General features: G+C 48.7%; 6 protein-coding genes across 6 annotated transcripts; 4 read left to right on the top strand and 2 right to left on the bottom strand.

The window, feature by feature from the left end:
- Positions 1-4: 4 nt before the first annotated feature.
- Positions 5-2,627, bottom strand: BDV38DRAFT_159483 (something about silencing 10 family protein). The gene is made up of 2 exons (XM_032051765.1): positions 1,948-2,627; positions 5-1,890 (listed from the first exon to the last, which is right to left on the bottom strand). Exons 1-2 carry the CDS (start codon positions 2,126-2,128, stop codon positions 122-124), a joined length of 1,950 nt encoding a protein of 649 aa, XP_031910526.1. The 5' UTR covers positions 2,129-2,627; the 3' UTR covers positions 5-121.
- On the top strand, positions 2,197-4,178 carry ksrA (3-dehydrosphinganine reductase). Its single transcript, XM_032051763.1, has 3 exons — positions 2,197-2,684; positions 2,749-2,880; positions 2,929-4,178. Exons 1-3 carry the CDS (start codon positions 2,508-2,510, stop codon positions 3,760-3,762), a joined length of 1,143 nt encoding a protein of 380 aa, XP_031910525.1. The 5' UTR covers positions 2,197-2,507; the 3' UTR covers positions 3,763-4,178.
- BDV38DRAFT_159043 (sterol desaturase family protein) lies at positions 4,179-6,035 on the top strand. Its single transcript, XM_032051761.1, has 2 exons — positions 4,179-5,074; positions 5,212-6,035. Exons 1-2 carry the CDS (start codon positions 4,595-4,597, stop codon positions 5,737-5,739), a joined length of 1,008 nt encoding a protein of 335 aa, XP_031910524.1. The 5' UTR covers positions 4,179-4,594; the 3' UTR covers positions 5,740-6,035.
- Positions 6,036-6,051: 16 nt separating this feature from the next.
- On the bottom strand, positions 6,052-7,457 carry BDV38DRAFT_159196 (60S ribosomal protein eL6). Its single transcript, XM_032051764.1, has 3 exons — positions 7,295-7,457; positions 6,715-7,050; positions 6,052-6,607 (listed from the first exon to the last, which is right to left on the bottom strand). The coding sequence occupies exons 1-3, from the start codon at positions 7,391-7,393 to the stop codon at positions 6,455-6,457; spliced, it is 588 nt and encodes a 195-aa protein (XP_031910523.1). The 5' UTR covers positions 7,394-7,457; the 3' UTR covers positions 6,052-6,454.
- A 216-nt stretch (positions 7,458-7,673) lies between these two features.
- On the top strand, positions 7,674-9,518 carry BDV38DRAFT_159046 (uncharacterized protein). The gene is made up of 3 exons (XM_032051762.1): positions 7,674-7,911; positions 8,010-8,569; positions 8,757-9,518. The coding sequence occupies exons 1-3, from the start codon at positions 7,861-7,863 to the stop codon at positions 9,298-9,300; spliced, it is 1,155 nt and encodes a 384-aa protein (XP_031910522.1). The 5' UTR covers positions 7,674-7,860; the 3' UTR covers positions 9,301-9,518.
- Positions 9,519-9,997: 479 nt separating this feature from the next.
- On the top strand, positions 9,998-17,067 carry cch1 (calcium channel protein CCH1). Its single transcript, XM_032051759.1, has 4 exons — positions 9,998-11,822; positions 11,875-14,881; positions 14,947-15,710; positions 15,796-17,067. The coding sequence occupies exons 1-4, from the start codon at positions 10,257-10,259 to the stop codon at positions 16,729-16,731; spliced, it is 6,273 nt and encodes a 2,090-aa protein (XP_031910521.1). The 5' UTR covers positions 9,998-10,256; the 3' UTR covers positions 16,732-17,067.
- The last annotated feature ends 505 nt before the right edge of the window (positions 17,068-17,572 follow it).

The raw sequence follows: 17,572 nt of genomic DNA, 5'->3' as shown, positions 1-17,572 counted from the left end.
AACGGGGGTTTTATCATATGAATTATATATGTACACACAAATCCTTTTTGATATCACGAGATCGAACGCCCGAGCTTTAAGTATCCACTCATACCGCAAAGAAACAACAAAGGGTAAAATTCTATAGCTTGACACTTTTGACCAGGTTCTTCTTGATACCAGTAAGTTCACCACCATAACCACCACGACCTTCGCCACCCTTGTATAACTGGCGGATACTACCCAGCTTCTTCTTCTTCTCTTCGAACTTCTTCCTCTTCTTGACACGGGGATTGCGGGAGTCCTTGCTCCGCTTGGGCGCAAGACCCTTGTTCTTCTCGATTTGGTATGTAATGGCTCGTTTGCCGTCTGGTCCAATTTCCTCCTGGATGGCCACCTCGCCTCCTTCACGGGCAGCAGCAGCGTAGGCTTCGGCACGCGCCTTCTTATCATCCTTACGTTGCTTGGAGCGCGCAGCAATCATATCGTAATAATCGTCATCATCTGATCCGCCCTGGTCCCCTCTAAGCTCATTGGCAACCCGATGGTCTTCGTCGTCGCTATCGCCACCCAGTTGCTCGGACTCCTTAGGCTTCTGTCTACCACGCTTCTCAGCTTCAGCGTTCAAGCGAGCCTGGCGATCCTTCAAACGTTCACGATAAGGTATATCCGCATCACCACCAGCATCGCGACCAGCAGCAGTGCGCTTGTTAGCCTTCTGTGCGAGTTGGGAAGTATAGAAACGGAGAGAACGCTTCTGCTTGGCTTTCTCCTCGGCCTCCTTAGCAGTAAGAGCATCTTCATCACCGAAGTCGGAGTCATCAGCAGCCTTAGAAGTTTGTTTAGCCTTTTGAGTGGCTCTCTTCTTGTCAGACTTGGTGACGAGATTCGAGAGATCCGCAAGATTAGCCTCTGTCTCCCGTAGTCTCTGTGCCCTACGAGCTTCTGCCTCTGCCTGTGCTGCTTCAGCGGCGCGTTGTGCTTTCGAGACCTTCGACTTCTTCTTCTTGGGAATTTGCACCTCCTTATTTTCGCTCTGCTTCTTGGAGACGGGTGCATCAGATACCTCCTCTTCGCTGTCCATATCCTCCTCGACATCCGACACTTCGGGAGCAGTAAGGTCTTTGACAGACTCCCAAAGCTTGCGGAACTTCACTAGAGCACCCATGACGGGGTGTGATCGAAGCTGAGCCGGGGACAAGGGAGCCGGATTCCCAGAGGGATCACGAGATGATGTTAAAAGCAGAAGATACATAGTAAAGGTACCAAGATAAGCCGACAGGGCACGGAATTTAATGACAGCAACTGGGGCAACTTCCGGGGCTTCATCTTTGGTGGTCTTGGCAGCCTCGGCGGCTTCTGCAAGCGTGCGATGTGTTGTCTGAAGGTCGATGAAATCCTTTGCCAATGGCTCGAATTCGGGATATCTCGACTTCAAAATTTTCAGTTTCTCCTCTGTGCTCATATCGTCTGTGATTTCCAACTGCGGGAGAACCTCCGTGACTTCTCCAGCATCACCTTCCCCATCTTCTTGCCCTTTGCCAGATTCGACCCATTCGGTTTCGTCAAAGCCAAAGTCTGCCTCATTCATCGCTTGCAAATGCTTCTGTTGAAGTCTCTTAGCTTCCTCCTCTTCCTCGAGAGCATCCGCTTCCGTTTCTATTTGATCGGCATTGTAAAGATCTTTCTTCGATGAACCCCAAGCAGCAATGCCATCCTCGTCCTCGTCCTCGGAATCAGACCCCGCAGCACCACCGCGCTTTGTTCTTGGATGTAAGAGTTCTTCGTCGTCTATCTCCTCCTCTTGCCCGTAATCATCCACCTCGTCCATGTCCTCGTCGTCTTCCAAGTCGTCTTCGTCGACCGACTCGTAACCCATGATTTCTTCATCAGAAGGTTGGAGCATTTCCTCTAAAAAATCGCCCTGTCAGAAAACAATCACAGCCACGATGAACCGCCTAAACTAACCTTCCTGGGTCACCTTCCGGCGTCTCTTCGCCTCCGGTTCTTCCTCCAGCAGGACTTGATCCCGACCAGTCTGGAAGTCATCTTCGGAGTCGTCAAACCTCTCCTCGATGTTGAATTTTGTACGTTCTGGGGCGGACTCTTTCCTGGCCGCCGGGCGACCACTCGCCTTTCTTTTCCCCATGGCTTGACTTCCGGATGAATTAGAAAAAATTGATCTAATCCAGGCCAAATCTGCGGAATCGATAAACCTCCGCGATAAAATTTTGGGCGGGACGCTTACCGCCTTAACGACGCTAGTCTCTTATAGGCAGCGTTTGGAGTGTTTCATTGGCGATACAGGTTGTTACAGGCGGAATGCCACCAAATCAGAAGGCCCCACTGTATGCTTTATGTACGGAAGCTCCTAAAAGGCTTCCAAACCATCTTGATGATCGGCATCTGAACTTCGACTGAAGAGGAAGCAGCAGGACCAATTGACCTTCCTCAACGGACTAACTTTGTTGTCTGGTCAGGTCCTTCACATTTTCTCCCTGAGATCCTCATAATCTTTCTTTTCCCCCATGCATCAAATACTATCCTTCATCCCTAACGACCAATCTCCCACCAAGTTGGGGGTTTCCGTCATTCTTTGCGGGTTCTTCCTATACACATTTACCAAGATGGTTTCCAGGATATTTCCCAGCTTGAAGGTGTTGGGTTTCGGATCTCAACCAAACGAGTTCATAGTGGAGGGCAGGGTATGCGATATAATCTCTCTCTTTCCCGTAAACAAACTATTGATCATGCCTATCCTTCTTATAGACCGTGGTGATTACGGGTGGTTCTGAGGGTATGGGCAAGGCTGTCGCCTGCCAGCTTGCCGCAAAGGGTGCGAACGTTGTCCTCGTTGCACGAACAGTCAAGAAGCTTCAAGATGCGCTTGATAATGTTAAGGTAAACCCGCTATGTGTGACTACGCTAAAAGATACTTACCTTTCTTAGGCGTCGGCTGCGAATTTGAACAGGCAAAGGTTCCATTATATCAGTGCCGATCTTACAAACGCCACGCAATGCGAGCAGATCATTGAAGAGGTCACGGAGTGGAATTGTGGTCTTCCTCCTGACGTCGTCTGGTGCTGCGCAGGTTACTGCAACCCTGGGTTTTTCGTCGACACTCCAGTCCAAACGCTTAGAGATCAAATGGACACGGTCTATTGGACCGCGGCGAACACCGCCCATGCGACCCTTAGAAAGTGGCTAGTACCTGTCCCTCCAAGCGAACAGACGACAAACCCGCGAAGACATCTTATCTTTACATGTTCCACACTAGCTTTTGTACCGATCGCCGGGTACGGGCCTTATTCTCCTGCAAAGGCCGCAATTCGTTCTTTATCCGACACCCTCAATCAAGAGATTGAAATGTATAACGGCACTCGTCAATCAAAATCACAAATCAATGCTACTCCTGCCGACGTCAAGGTCCACACAGTTTTCCCGATGGGAATTCTTAGCCCTGGCTTTGACAACGAACAGAAGCTGAAACCTGAGTTGACAAAACAACTGGAGGCTGCCGACAAGCCACAGACTCCTGACGAGGTTGCGAGAATAGCGATTGCGGCACTGGAAAGAGGCGAATACCTTATCACAACTATGTTTGTTGGTCATGTAATGAAGGGAAGCGCCATGGGAGGCAGCCCAAGGAACTCTACTGTCCGCGATACATTGACCAGCTGGCTCAGTAGCTTGGCATTCTTGCAAGTAGTTCCTGATCTCCGAAAGCAGGCCTGGAACTGGGGTATGAAGAACGGCATTCCGTCGTCCCGGACGTCGGAGTAAAGCGCAATGGTGTTGGGAATTGGCATGTTCTGTTGTCCGGTATATGGTTAGATACCCATGAAACATCCTTAGGCATCCTTATTCGCTTATCCTTAAATCCGTACCTACTATTGGTGTTCCTGTCTATGAGTTGTCCTATTAGGTGTTATTGAGCCGTACCTACATTAGACCCACGCTAAACACGTGCCATACGAGTGTTTGATGTCTTTTCCCTGGTATGAAACCTTTGTCTAAATGATGCCCAGCAGGCTGGATGAAAGTAAGATTCATAATTCGTACAAGTATATGAAATATATTAGTATTACGTTCTCGCCTTTTTTCAAGGATTTTAACCTTACTTTCTTTTGGTCCTCTCTTTAGGAGCTCTTTAGGAGACCAGGGGCTGGCACGTGGTAAGAAATTAATTATGAATGAAGGAATGAATTGTCTGGTTGTGCTCTGTATATCCCAGTGAAATGCTATAGAATAAAGTTAAGTGGTAGCACTATCTTAGGCAACGTCGGGCAAGCTTAGGGCAGAACAACAACATGTTGGCATGTGGATCATGAGTGTGACGTCGTGTCGCTCAGCCGCTAAGGCTGCAAACGGATTTCTTACCCAAATCCACCACCACATAGTATGCTCATGACCTCCATTTGCGACAATGACATAGCCTGGGACTTGTTTGTTCATATTTTTGAATACCCCAGCCGTTTATTATACTGTCTGTTTCCTTTTCCCCTTTCACATACCTACTAAAAAATGCATACGAAGCCGAACATATAAATCAGAGACATAAAAGATAAGTACCTGCGATCAAAATTACGGTCAACATAGCAACGCACAGCACACAATGGACGCGCTCCTCTCATTGCCAGTGCTTTCTCTATTCCTAGTTCCCACGATCTCCTCATATAGCACGAGTCTCAATATAATCTTCTTTTACATGACATGGACGACTCTCGTGCTGTCGCATCCTCCGCTCCGAGTCGAACTATTCGGCACCGCAGCCGTGCGACTCCTGTTCTTTTTACTTCCGTCGCTTCTGTTCTTCCTCTTTGATATCCTGACCCCATCCGCTGCTGTTGTTGTAAAGGCGCAGGGTGAAGCTGGTCTCCCGGCAGGAAGTAAACGGGGAAAAGTCAGAATGAAGGATCTCAAGGTTGCGGGATGGGCTATGCTCAACATTGGGTTGAGCTTCGCGGCACAGGCAGCGATAGAGGAAGTCCGGACAGAGCTGTTCGGGATGCGGAGTGCATTAAGAGTGTCGATGAAGTTACCAATGCCCTGGGAGATGGTGAAAGATCTATTGCGAGGATTGTTCGCAAGAGAGGTGAGTTGGGTGTATTCCAATTTAATCCAGACATACATGAACCATGAATATATTGAAGAGAACCAAATCGAAAACCTCCAAGACCAAGTAAAGAGTGCCAGATTAGCTAACATTTAATTGTTGAAATGATAAACTAGATCCTAACCTACAACATCCACCGCTTCATCCTCCACTCCCCAGACTACCAAGTTTCCAAATACCATCGAAAATGGTACCATTCGCTACGAGCTCCCTTTCCCCTCACAGCACACTACGACCACCCATTTGCCTACCTCCTTTCCAACTTCACCCCTACCTACCTGCCTGCCATGTTCTTCCGCTTCCACATGCTCTCCTACCTCCTCTACCTTACCGTGATATCCATCGAGGAGACATTCGCCTTCTCCGGCTACTCTGTTATGCCGACGAGCTTCTTCCTGGGCGGGATCGCACGTAGGATGGATATGCATTTGCTCAGTGGGGCGGAAGGGAATTTCGGCCCGTGGGGGATCCTCGATTGGATTTGTGGGACTACTGTGGGAGGAGACGAGGATGAGGAGGAGTTGGAGGAGGCTCTGAGTGAAAAGGAGATGATTGACGAGCAGATTAGACGGGCGATTGAAGAGTCTACAAGGAAGAGGAGGGATGAACGGTATAAGTTGAGAAGGCGGAGGAATGATTATTAGGGTTGCTGATGCAATGTGATGTATGATGGTCATGATCTAGAAGGTTGGGGTATGTGCCCTAACCGATGAGTGATGTCTTCCGGTTACGAATTTTTGTTCTGCGTATGGCGCGACGGGAGCTGGAGTCTTTAGGATACAAAATCAATTATAAAGTCTTGATCATGGGTAGACCGCGGGTTGCACATATTGTATTGAACATATCGTATCGGAGTCACATAGGGCGCTGGAGAGTCCACAGGCACAAAACATAGTCAATCGTAAATCCCTACAGATAGGAGCGGCATCTGAAATGCTGGTATAGTGAATCTTAACAGAAACTTGAATTCCCAATTTTAGATTGTCACCCGAACCTGGAAATCGATGACGTATCATACTAGACATGACAAACTCCCAGCCGCACGTTAAAGGGGGATCATATAACAGCTGGAAAAGGTATTATTCTTTTTTTTTCTTTTCATTTCGGCTCATTTATAGGTCCTGCAAATTGGCGACGCAGGAGGGACTGATCGTGAAACATAAATAACAACCGGTTTTCCGAATTGACCGTAATCCTAATGAGCAAAGACGGAGCCCGACTCGAGTTACATATTTCATGAGCTGTTCCTCCTGCGCTGCAAGCGCTTCCCATATTGGGAATGCCAATCCGCATTCAAGCCGCCCCTCACATGAATTCCTCCACAATAACTACCGAACCCGCGGCCGCCGCGTCGCACGTTTACCACTTCATCTCGTGGGGCTTGTCACCGTTCCGGAGGCTGAAAGTGCTGGCGAGGTAGCTGCCAAGGAAGTTCTCCTTCTTAACGGAGGCCAGGATGGACTGGTCAATGGCCTTCTGGTCGCTGGCGCGGGCGCTGGCAACCTTCTTCTTCTGTTGTTGTTTCTCGAATTAGCAACCCACAAACCATCTTACCGAGCGGTCATCGGCCCAGATCTATCATATATATATATCCAGGTCAAATGACGCGGTACACGTACCTCGGGCTTCTCTCCCTGCTTGAAGAAAGCCTCCTCGGTCTTCTTCTCGGCCTTCTTCTCCTTGGTGAAGTAGTCGGGAGTGGAGACCTTCTCGACGGTCTGAGCGTCGACGCCGCTGATGTCGATGCTGGTGCTGGTGGCGATCACATAGCGGGCGTTGACACGGCGAAGGGGAACACCGTTGATCTTGAAGGGGCCGGTGACGAGGAGGACACCCTGCTCAAGGTGCTTGAGGAGAACAACACGCTTGCCACGGAAGCGACCGGCGAGGAGGATCAGGATAGTACCGGGCTTGAGGCTCTCCCGGAGCTTGGTGGGACGAACAGCCTTGCGGACCTGTTTGGATAGAAAAATAACCATGTCAGAACGCTTGTTCTTATATTTCCACAAACATGCAATTTCCGAGTTGTAGATAGTGCCAAAGATGCGATTTCCTTATCAACAAAAGTTCCGTATTCACTGGTCTTGTTCCAACCACGAAATGGCTCATTGACCGGCGCAATCGTCGCACTCGTTCATAAGAAACCGCATCTCCATCACTATTCACTTTTTGTATTTTTTTGCACAAGGGTGTACTGACTTTCTTGGGCTGCGACTCGTCATCAACGGGGTACCATTTCTGGGCCTTCTGAGCCGGCACGGTCCTCTGGCCCTTTCCAAACTGCTTCGTCTCCGACATATTGGCTGCTGGGACGAAGGAGACTGAAAAGAATGAAGGGAGGGGGTGGTGGTGGTTGTCGACGGCGGGTGGTTGTTGGAGTTGATGAGACTACTCGCGGCCTAGGCAGGAAAGTGCGAAGGGAGAGTGTGTGCGTTAGGGCTCGAGCCGAAAGCCACTAGTGCCGAATTGGGCCAATTTTTTAAGATCTTCTCCGACTTGGCCACCGCCTTTCTGCCTGAGGTGTTCAGTGCCTTAGTAACCTGCGGTGTCCCAGAGAGACCCAAGGCGTAATGGAGCTTACCTCGAGTTGCCTTTACCGCCTGGGGCACCTCAACCACCTCCTCTGGTAACTGACGTATCTTGCTTCGATCTGACTTCGTCCGCATTCCACGTTCCCCCGTTGAGATTCTCATCTCAAGACGAAAACCAAACCCATTTGTCTTCTCTAAACACGCCGCCTACTTATCTTGACCCGTTCTTCAATCATGTCTATAACTCCGATCATCACGTTTAAAGCGGGTATCTGTGACTTGGATGTGAGTTTCCTAAGCTTCAACTTTTAGCATCACTCTCCAACACCTCCCCACTCATTCCCTTACTTTTTTCCTTTTACTTACTGTATGTGGCTTGGTAGATATCCGGTGATAGCTCTACAGTTAAGCCAAAGTCTACGCCCGGTTACATTTATCTCTATTCCGAAGATGAGCTAGTACACTTCTGTTGGCGCCCTCGGACTGCTCCCCACACAGAGCCCGAATTGGACCTGGTGATGGTTCCATCCGATGGAACCTTCACGCCCTATAAGCCAGCCGGAAATGCGAATCCTACGAACGGTCGGATCTACGTGTTGAAATTCTCTTCCAGCTCTCAACGGTATCTCTTCTGGCTACAGTCCAAGTCTCAACACGAAGGCGAAGACCCTAGCTGGTTCAGCCCCAGGGATCTCAAGCTTGGAGACATTGTCAACACGCTACTTCAAGGCGAGGATGTAGATGTGGAACACGAAATTGCCAACCTCCCTAGAGGTCCGTCTGATGGTGATGATGAGACTATGGAGGATGTCGAGGGTGTGGACCATAACCCCAGCCATAACCATGGTGGCAACAGTGGAGGTGCCGGACCGGATGCAACTGGGGGAGATATTAGAGAAGAAGGCGAGGAATCGAGGGAGGGTGGTGCTGACGGTGGAAGAGCGTAGGTACATATTTCTGCGTTTACATTTTCTGAGCATATTGCCCGTCGGCTTGACCTGTTCCCTGGGATATAAGCTACCCCTTTATATAATGCGCGCGCTCTTCTCTATCTTTTTCTTTCTCTATACTAGCTTCCCCTTTAGACTTGTGGGTCTTGACTGTTGGCTGACTCGCTGGTGATCTTACAGGGCGGCTGCTGATTCAGATCCCTCCTCTGTCGTGCAGAGCTTTTTGCAGTCTTTACAAAGGAATTCGACCCAGTCTCAGGACCCCGACAGACCGTTTACCACCCTGCAAGATCTTCTACCCCCGGCCGCTACGCTTCCTTTCCTAGAGTCTGCAGATGATAAAACTGTTGATAATCTCTTGAGCTTCTTACCGCCTGCATTGCTCCTCCTGGCACAAGATGTAGAGGAAGTGTCTTCTGTTGATGACCCTGAACTTATGGAAGCCGTCATGGCATCTCTTGACCTCTCACAAAAGAAGAATATTCTGAGAAAAGTCCTGCATTCGCCCCAATTCACCCAAAGCCTTGCAAGTTTAACGGTGGCTATCAGAGATGGTGGATTGCCGAGCATTAGTGAAGCCCTCAAGATCCCAGTTGAGAATGGAGGATTTATGCGTAGAGGAGGAGTCCCATTAGGCGGTGGTGATGCTGTTGAGGCTTTTCTCCAAGGCGTTCGGAATCATGTAAAAGACTCGGATCAGGAAAACCAGATGGAAACCGATTGAATTGCATTGAATTGAATAGATGTTGAAGCATGCCAAGGGGAATTTGCCCCATTGTTCTTTTTGTTTTCGAGAATTACGAAGTAGATACCTACCAAGTATTTTGTAGAGTGAAGGAAAATGATGATCATCTCATAATACCGAAGATTAATAATAGCAGTTACATCTTGCATTAGAGTTATTTTTGGACATGGCGGGACCACTCAGTGTGCTCACTTCAGCTAGGCAACGTAATTTTGTTTCCCCCCCTCTCTTCCTCCAGGTCGGTATTCGTCAGGTACGGTATTTATGGCCCTGATGAGAAAAAAAGTGTTAGAAGGCAGTTGTAATTGAAGGATAGAAAATGGGATAATCAGAATAATAATACCTATGAATTGAGTTACATAAATTAAGAAAATATAGAAGAACAAAGTGTTACAACTCCATATACCTAAATTTTGATCAAGTCTGGTTCTGCGAATAGAAAGTGTGGCTGGGGACCATATTCTGAGGGACTTTTTACGCAGTACATCCTATAAGGCTCGGACGTTTAATGCGCAGTTCGTGCTTCTAACCAATCACCACTGGGCGCCCACCCTGGCCCCAGTTTGGCCGCTTGGGCACAACGAGTCAAGCCGGAGCTCCGCCGCGCATGCTGTGCAATTGGAACCTGGAGTCGACCACTTGTCCAGTACCTTACTAGTCTTACTTCTTTGTTTCTGTTAGGTCCATTACGCTGATGAGGACCTGTGGTTGATTGGGCTTTATTATTGACGTTTCATCCGGGAGCCCCTGCAGCCCGTACCTTCTTTTTTCACAAAATAAATTAAAGAAAAAGTCCGTCAGCGCGCTTATAAACAGTCCCACCAGGTGTAAGTTTCCAGCGCGATTTAACGCACTGGGACACACGACGTATCAGACACTTCTGTACTGGCGGTCTGCGATGTCTGCCTTCGGTTAGCGGACCGACCCTGCCTACGATGGCTTCGAATAGCCATGACCGCGGCACCAACGATGACAGTCATCCTACCGAACACTCAATACCCTTGCAAGACCTCTCCGGATCGTTGTCGCATGGTGGAGCAGCCACGGTTGGAAGCAGCTTCCGTCCGGGGCGGTCGCTGACCAGGCGCGGAAGCAACTATGAGAGGGTAGCCGTGGACTCCCCCGTTGAAGGCCCGACTGCGACACAAAATGCACGCCAGCGGCGAGGGTCCGATGCCGCGCCGGTGGACAATCCAGAGGCATTTGCCCAGGCAATGTCTTCAGTCGGACTCAGCTTCGATGGTCCAGCAAGCCCAAGGACTTCAGCAAGGTATAGCCGTGATGAGACCAGCTCCAACTTCGACATCGTACACTTGGATGGTTTTGGGCAGCAAGAGGCAGCGCATTACCTATCCCCGAACACATTCACCGATACCACGCCGTTAACAGACGCCCGAAACGTCCAGCCTATAAGCGGTGCGGCGTCCAGTTCTCTTAGCCTTCCGCTAGATGACCGAAGTAGTGCGCGAACCGTACACTTTCCTACGACCAACACTGGGTCACACCTGGGTGATGACTTGGAGGGCGGCTTCAGTGGGAGGCGTCGCGGCGGCAGCAGTGCTACTGACAGGGCTCGCTCGCTGTCCCCGTCAGCGTCGGGCTCTGCTTTGCAACGCGCTAGTTCAATGATGAAGTCCATGTCTCAGCGTGTCGTCAATCTGAGTAATGAACCCGAAGTTGTTGAGCAGTCGATCCTACGAGAAGAATCACACAGGAGTGCGCGACTAGATGCACCCCCGTCTCTCCCTTCGCTACCGGGATATGCACACGATGCGCCATCTACTTTGTCGCTGGATAGCCAAGCAAAATGGAGAGATCATAACAATCCGTTGAGGGGGAAGGCTCTCGGAATTCTGGGCCCTAGTAACCCTATTCGGGTGAGGTTGTGTGATCTGCTTGTCCATTCATTTACAGAACCATTCATCTTGATAGTAATTGTCATCCAAATGATCTTACTGACCATCGAGACGGCACGTCCCGAGTTTACAAGGTCAGAGCGATGGGGACGAAATCCCATGGACTATCCTTACTTTGTCATCTTCATAATTTACACCCTTGAACTTATCGCCAAAATCTTGGTATCCGGGCTTATCCTCAATCCGGCCGAATATAGTACCATAGACCGATCCCTGGGGTTTAGGAAAGCATTTGTGGAGAAAGGAAAGAACCTCATTACCCCGCAACGCCAGTTCTCTACGAGGAGACCGTCGGCTGTTCCGGAACAGCCGCAAGCATCAATTATACGAACCTTTACTGGCGGCTTAAACCAACTGGATCGGCAAATAGCCGATGATCCTGCCCAGAAACGTCGTGTGCGTCTCGCTCACCGAGCTTTTCTCCGACATTCTTTCAATCGGCTCGACTTTGTGGCCGTAGTCGCCTATTGGATAGCTTTCTTTCTTGCTATAGAAGGGGTTGAGAGTCGCCAGCAGCTCTATGTCTTTCGCATGCTAAGCTGTCTTCGGCTTTTACGTCTTCTCGCACTGACCAATGGCACCTCTGTCAGTCGTAATCACCTCATTCCTTTCCGAACGTCTGCTGATAAGTTGATAGGTGATTCTTCGCAGTCTCAAGAAGGCAGCTCCACTGTTGGCCCATGTTGCCTTTCTTATTGGGTTTTTCTGGCTCCTTTTTGCAATTGTGGGTATCCAGAGTTTTAAGTCAAGCTTCCAAAGAACTTGTCAATGGATTGGTAAAGATGGTCAGGAGAATTTCACTTTAAATGATCCCGATGGGGCCATTCAATTTTGCGGGGGTTATATTAATGCAACCACTGGCAAGGAACACCCTTGGATTCCACAATCTGATAACCCACAATCCCCACCTTCGGCCAAAGGCTACCTCTGTCCTGCGGGGTCTATATGCATCGAAAATGACATGCCTTACAAAGGCACTATGAACTTCGATAACATTCTGAATTCGCTGGAGCTTGTGTTCGTGATCATGAGCTCAAACACGTTCACGGACCTTCTTTACTATACCACTGACACTGATTATCTTGCGGCTGCTCTTTTCTTCGTATGTGGCTTCATCATCTTGAGTCTGTGGTTAGTGAACTTGTTAGTTGCTGTCATCACACATACTTTTCAAGTTATCAGAGAAGAGAGTAAACGGAGCGCTTTCGCTGTTCAGAAGCTGGAAAATGTCGAAAAAGAAAACCTTGACTCTCGAAAGAGAAGCACTCTCAAACGTTTCTACGATAAGACTGAGTGGCTCTGGGTTTGCGTCATCATTTTCGATCTAGTTGTCCAAGCACTTAGGACTTCCACCATGTCCCCTAATCGCAAAAACTTCATCGACAATACGGAAACCATTGTGACGCTTATTCTTCTAGCCGAAATTATCTTGCGTTTCGCTTCTGATTGGCGCAGATTCCACAAGAAGCGTCGTAACTGGGTCGATCTAGGGCTCGTGATCATCACCTGTATCATCCAGCTTCCACCTATTAGAGACTCGGGGCGAACATATACCGTTCTCACCATGTTTCAAATTCTTCGGGTGTATCGCGTGGTGCTGGCGATCCCTATCACCAGGGACCTCATTACAGTTGTCTTCCGGAACACTGTTGGTTTACTAAACCTGATCGCTTTCTTGTTCATGATCACATTTATTGCGTCTATTTTCGCAACCCAGCTTTTTCGGGGCTCAATTCCTGAAGATGAAGGCGTTGCTACCAATTTCAACAACATATATAATTCGTTTCTTGGGATGTATCAGATATTATCCAGCGAGAATTGGACGGAGATTTTATACAACCTAACTACATACACTTATCCCTACAGCACAGCCTGGATATCTGCGACCTTTGTGATTTTGTGGTTTATTGTGGCAAACTTCATCGTTCTAAACATGTTCATTGCCGTTATCCAAGAGAGCTTTGATGTGTCGGAGGATGAGAAACGACTCCAGCAAGTACGGGCATTCTTGAAGCAAAAGCACCTCAATGGATCTTCACAAGGAAACCTATCGCTTTCAAAAATCCTTCGGTTGGGCCGGAATTCAGACCGTTACAAGGAGCCCCTAGACTATGGACCGGCGGCACTAGAAATGTTGCTAAAGGATGCTGTTGTGCAGGAGTTCCTCGACGAGCAGCAAGCGCCTGCCGAACATCAACGGAGAGAAAGTGGACCTGCGGAAACAACAGTGACAGAAGAGACGGATCAGCCTGGCAAATTTTCGCGCATGTGGACTGCCATCTCAACATCAATCATGCGCAGAGAGCCGAATCCATTCTATACTAACTTGAACAAATTCTCCCGGGCAAATGAAGAGCTAGATCCGAGGGAAATGGCTAAGGAAGTCGTATCGGCCACTGAACAAAGGAAGCGAGCACAGAGGGAGTATCTCATGAGGCACCCGAACTATAACAAATCTCTATTCATCTTTGCGCCAGATAACCCTATCCGAAGGTTATGCCAACGTATTGTGGGTCCTGGGCGTGGCCACCAGCGCATCGAGGGTGTGGACCCTTATAAACCTGTCTGGTATGCATTCTCTGCGTTCGTATATGCAGCCATTATTGCTATGGTTCTTATTGCTTGCATCACCACGCCGATTTATCAACGCGAGAACTATCCTACACGAAAACTGTGGTTCGTTTACACCGATATGGGCTTTGCGATTTTGTTTACACTTGAAGCCCTTATCAAGGTTATCGCGGATGGGTTTTTCTGGACACCAAATGCCTACTTCCGCGGTTCGTGGGGGTTTATTGATGGCATTGTACTTATCACCCTCTGGATCAACGTTGGGGGTGCAATGTTTGAAGATTGGGCTGTCTCGCGATCTGTCGGAGCTGTCAAAGCCCTTAGAGCGCTTAGACTGTTGAATGTCAGTGACAGCGCCAAAGATACATTCCATTCAGTTATCATAGTCGGTGGATGGAAGGTCATAGAGGCAGCTGCTGTTTCGATGAGCTTTTTGATACCATTTGCTATATACGGTGTCAATTTGTTTGCCGGTCAAATGGTTAAGTGCAATGATAAAGGCGTGACAGGCAGTTTGGACGACTGTATCAATGAGTATTCTAGCTCACCGTACAACTGGGATGTACTCGCACCTCGGGCCGCATCGAACCCATACTATGACTTTGACAATTTCTTTAACTCTCTCTTTATCCTCTTCCAGATTGTATCTCAAGAAGGTTGGACGGATGTGCAGTCAAGCGCAATGAGTATCACTGGAGTCGGCATGCAGCCGCAGGATTCGGTTGCCACGGAGAACGGGCTTTTCTTCGTTGTATTCAACTTACTTGGTGCAGTTTTCGTGCTGACGCTTTTCGTATCTGTCTTCATGCGGAACTACACAGAGCAGACTGGTGTTGCGTATCTTACTGCCGAGCAACGATCTTGGCTGGAATTGAGGAAACTTCTGAAGCAGGTATCGCCTTCCAAGCGCTCGTTTGATAAACAGAGCCACAAGTGGAAGATGTGGTGTTATCGGATCGCCGTTAAGAAACATGGGCGATGGGCAAGATGTGTATCCACGATTCTAGTGCTTCATATTCTCTTGCTGGTTTTGGAATACTACCCGGAGCCCATTATCTTCGAGTTTTGCAGAGGTGAGTGGCTTGACGAGATGTCCGGGAAGACCCTTTACATTACTGACTTGATGCCTGCCTCCCAGACGTATTGTTTCTCATATTCAACTTTTTCTACGCCGCGAATCTCATTATCCGGCTGTTAGGATTGGGCTGGCATCGATTTAGTAGAAGCTCCTGGGACCTTTATTCGTTGCTTGTAATCCCTGGTACTATCGTGATGACAATCCTGAATTTTTTGTCGGACCGGCAAGTCATCGTGGAGCTAAGCAAGCTCTTCCTTGTGGCTGTTACCCTCTTAATTATCCCAAGGAACAACCAACTTGATCAACTTTTCAAGACAGCCGCAGCTAGTTTGACGGCAATTGGTAACCTCCTTGCGACCTGGTTGGTCCTTTTCCTTGTCTTCGCAATTGCATTGAACCAAACGTTTGGTCTTACCAAATTCGGGGGAGAGGGAAACAACAACGTCAATTTTCGAGATATCCCAAGGTCGCTCATTCTACTCTTCCGCATGAGCTGCGGCGAAGGATGGAATCAAGTTATGGAAGATTTTGCCACAATGGTACCTCCGATCTGTACGTCTAACGACGACTTCTTACAAGACGACTGCGGCAGTGCGGCATGGGCTCGAACGCTTTTCATTGCGTGGAACATTATTAGCATGTATATCTTCGTCTCGCTGTTCGTGTCGCTGATCTTTGAGAGCTTCTCGTATGTGTATCAGAGAAGCAGCGGGCTCTATGCAATCAGTCGTGAGGAAATTCGCCGCTTCAAGCAAGCCTGGGCGACGTATGACCCTGACGGGACCGGGTATATCTCTAAAGAGCAATTCCCACGACTACTGGGGGTAAGTTATATGTCCTTTGCCCCTTCATTCTTTGATTCTTCTCCATGTCTCGTATGCCTCGACCGACTCACTAAATGGTTTACAGGAGCTCTCAGGTGTTTTTTCGATGCGCATATATGACGATGAATTCACGATCGGACGCATCTTGGAGGAATGTAGAGTCGATAGAAGAGACTCACTGATCGGGCACCGAAGGGTGGTCGACGGGGTAGACCTTGAGAAGATGGCTAAGATTCTGCGACGTATCCCAGTTGACGATGTCCGTGAGCGCCGGCAACGACTCAACACTTTCTATGAGGAAGTCAAGGTTTCCGCGGACCCCGTGCGCGGCATTTCATTCCACTCATGCCTCATGATTCTCGCACATTACAACGTGATCAATGACAGCAAGAGCTTGAAGCTTGAAGAGTTCTTGCGCCGACGAGCGAGACTCCAACGCGTCGAGGAAGCCGTTCGTCGACAGACGGTCATTGGGTTCTTCGACACCCTCTACTGGTCTCGGGAATTCCGCCGACAAGTCGAGCGTAGTCGATCTGCTCGGATGACCGCGGTGCCTAACTTCACGGTGCCCGAGATTTTTGTGGACGATGGATCCCAGGACGACCATCCTGAAGAAGAGGTGAGGGCGATGGTGCCAGCAGCCGATGATGATCATGAGGGATCGTCGTCCCAGCCCATGCTGTCACCCCTCTCACCCACACGAGGGGAAGGTGGCCCGCCATCGCAGCCCGGTCACCTACCCCGGATTGACACTGCTCTAGCTGGGCGGATGTCGGCGACGCATTCCCCAACCGAATGGTCCAGCATCAGCCCGTCTCTCTCGCCGAATCGTGCTCGAGCGAATACGACTTCATCATATGGAGATGGGCCAGATCTGCATGACGAGTCGTCTCTGGCTCCCGGGCGATCCCGGCAGAACAGTGTTATGAGTGCGCAGGACGTGATGCAATCGCTGGATGACTCTGTCTGGGGTGAAAGTATCCGTCGGAGCTTCACCCAGCGTCGACGACGGGATAGCTGAAAGATGGAGTTTTGGGTGATGGGGGTATGAGTCATGTTGTGATGAAGTTTTTTGAGACTAATGTTGACTATGTATGTGTATAACGAATTCTTTGTTAATTTTCCATTTTTCTTTCTCTTGACTTGTCTTTTCTTTTCTTATCTTTTTTTTTCGCTTTGTCTTTTAAGTTTTTTGACGTTGGTTATGTAAGATTTGTACAGATATCATGGTTTGAATCCGCTAGACTTGGATACTTGCATAGCGGTGGCGCGAGGGAGAATTGAGTGATTATGATCTATTTCATGGTTGTGGATAGATTCCAGTAATAGAGATGTGTTTTTATTCAAAAGAGAAGAAGAGGCCTTGATTACCGGATTGGGACTAAGAAGCAATAGTGTGCCCTTCAAAACGCCCCCTTGGTCACGGTAAGGATGAGACTATTGGGGATAAGAAGAAGCCCAATCTTTCCTTCTTTCTCTATCTCTCTCTCTAGTTAATTTTAATTTTAATTTTATTAGTAGTAGTTGTAGTAGTCGTCGTAGCAGTAGTAAGGACCTGGGAATGACGGAAAGGGCAGTACCAACGACGTTTGCAGTGAAACTTTGGCTTTTGCTTTCCCCGGAAGCTGCAATTCAATCCAACCATGGAAATGATCAATCAACAATCCCATTTTCGCTGCGTTCGTCAGAACACGAATGAACTATTGACGACCTGAGCGCAGGAGGTGAATGGATACCTCACTCACGAGTTCATCCTTGCAGAGCATTTCCGATCGATGAATAAATATGCTGGAGATGGAAATCCTCCGATCCTTATAAAACATCCTGTTATTCCTTGTCTCTTTTTTTTTTTTTTTTTTTTT

This window comes from Aspergillus pseudotamarii (assembly GCF_009193445.1).
Source record: "Aspergillus pseudotamarii strain CBS 117625 unplaced genomic scaffold BDV38scaffold_53, whole genome shotgun sequence".
NCBI lineage: Eukaryota > Fungi > Ascomycota > Eurotiomycetes > Eurotiales > Aspergillaceae > Aspergillus > Aspergillus pseudotamarii.
Note: the sequence above shows the minus strand (reverse complement) of the source record. Positions and strands in the feature narration are given on the sequence as shown.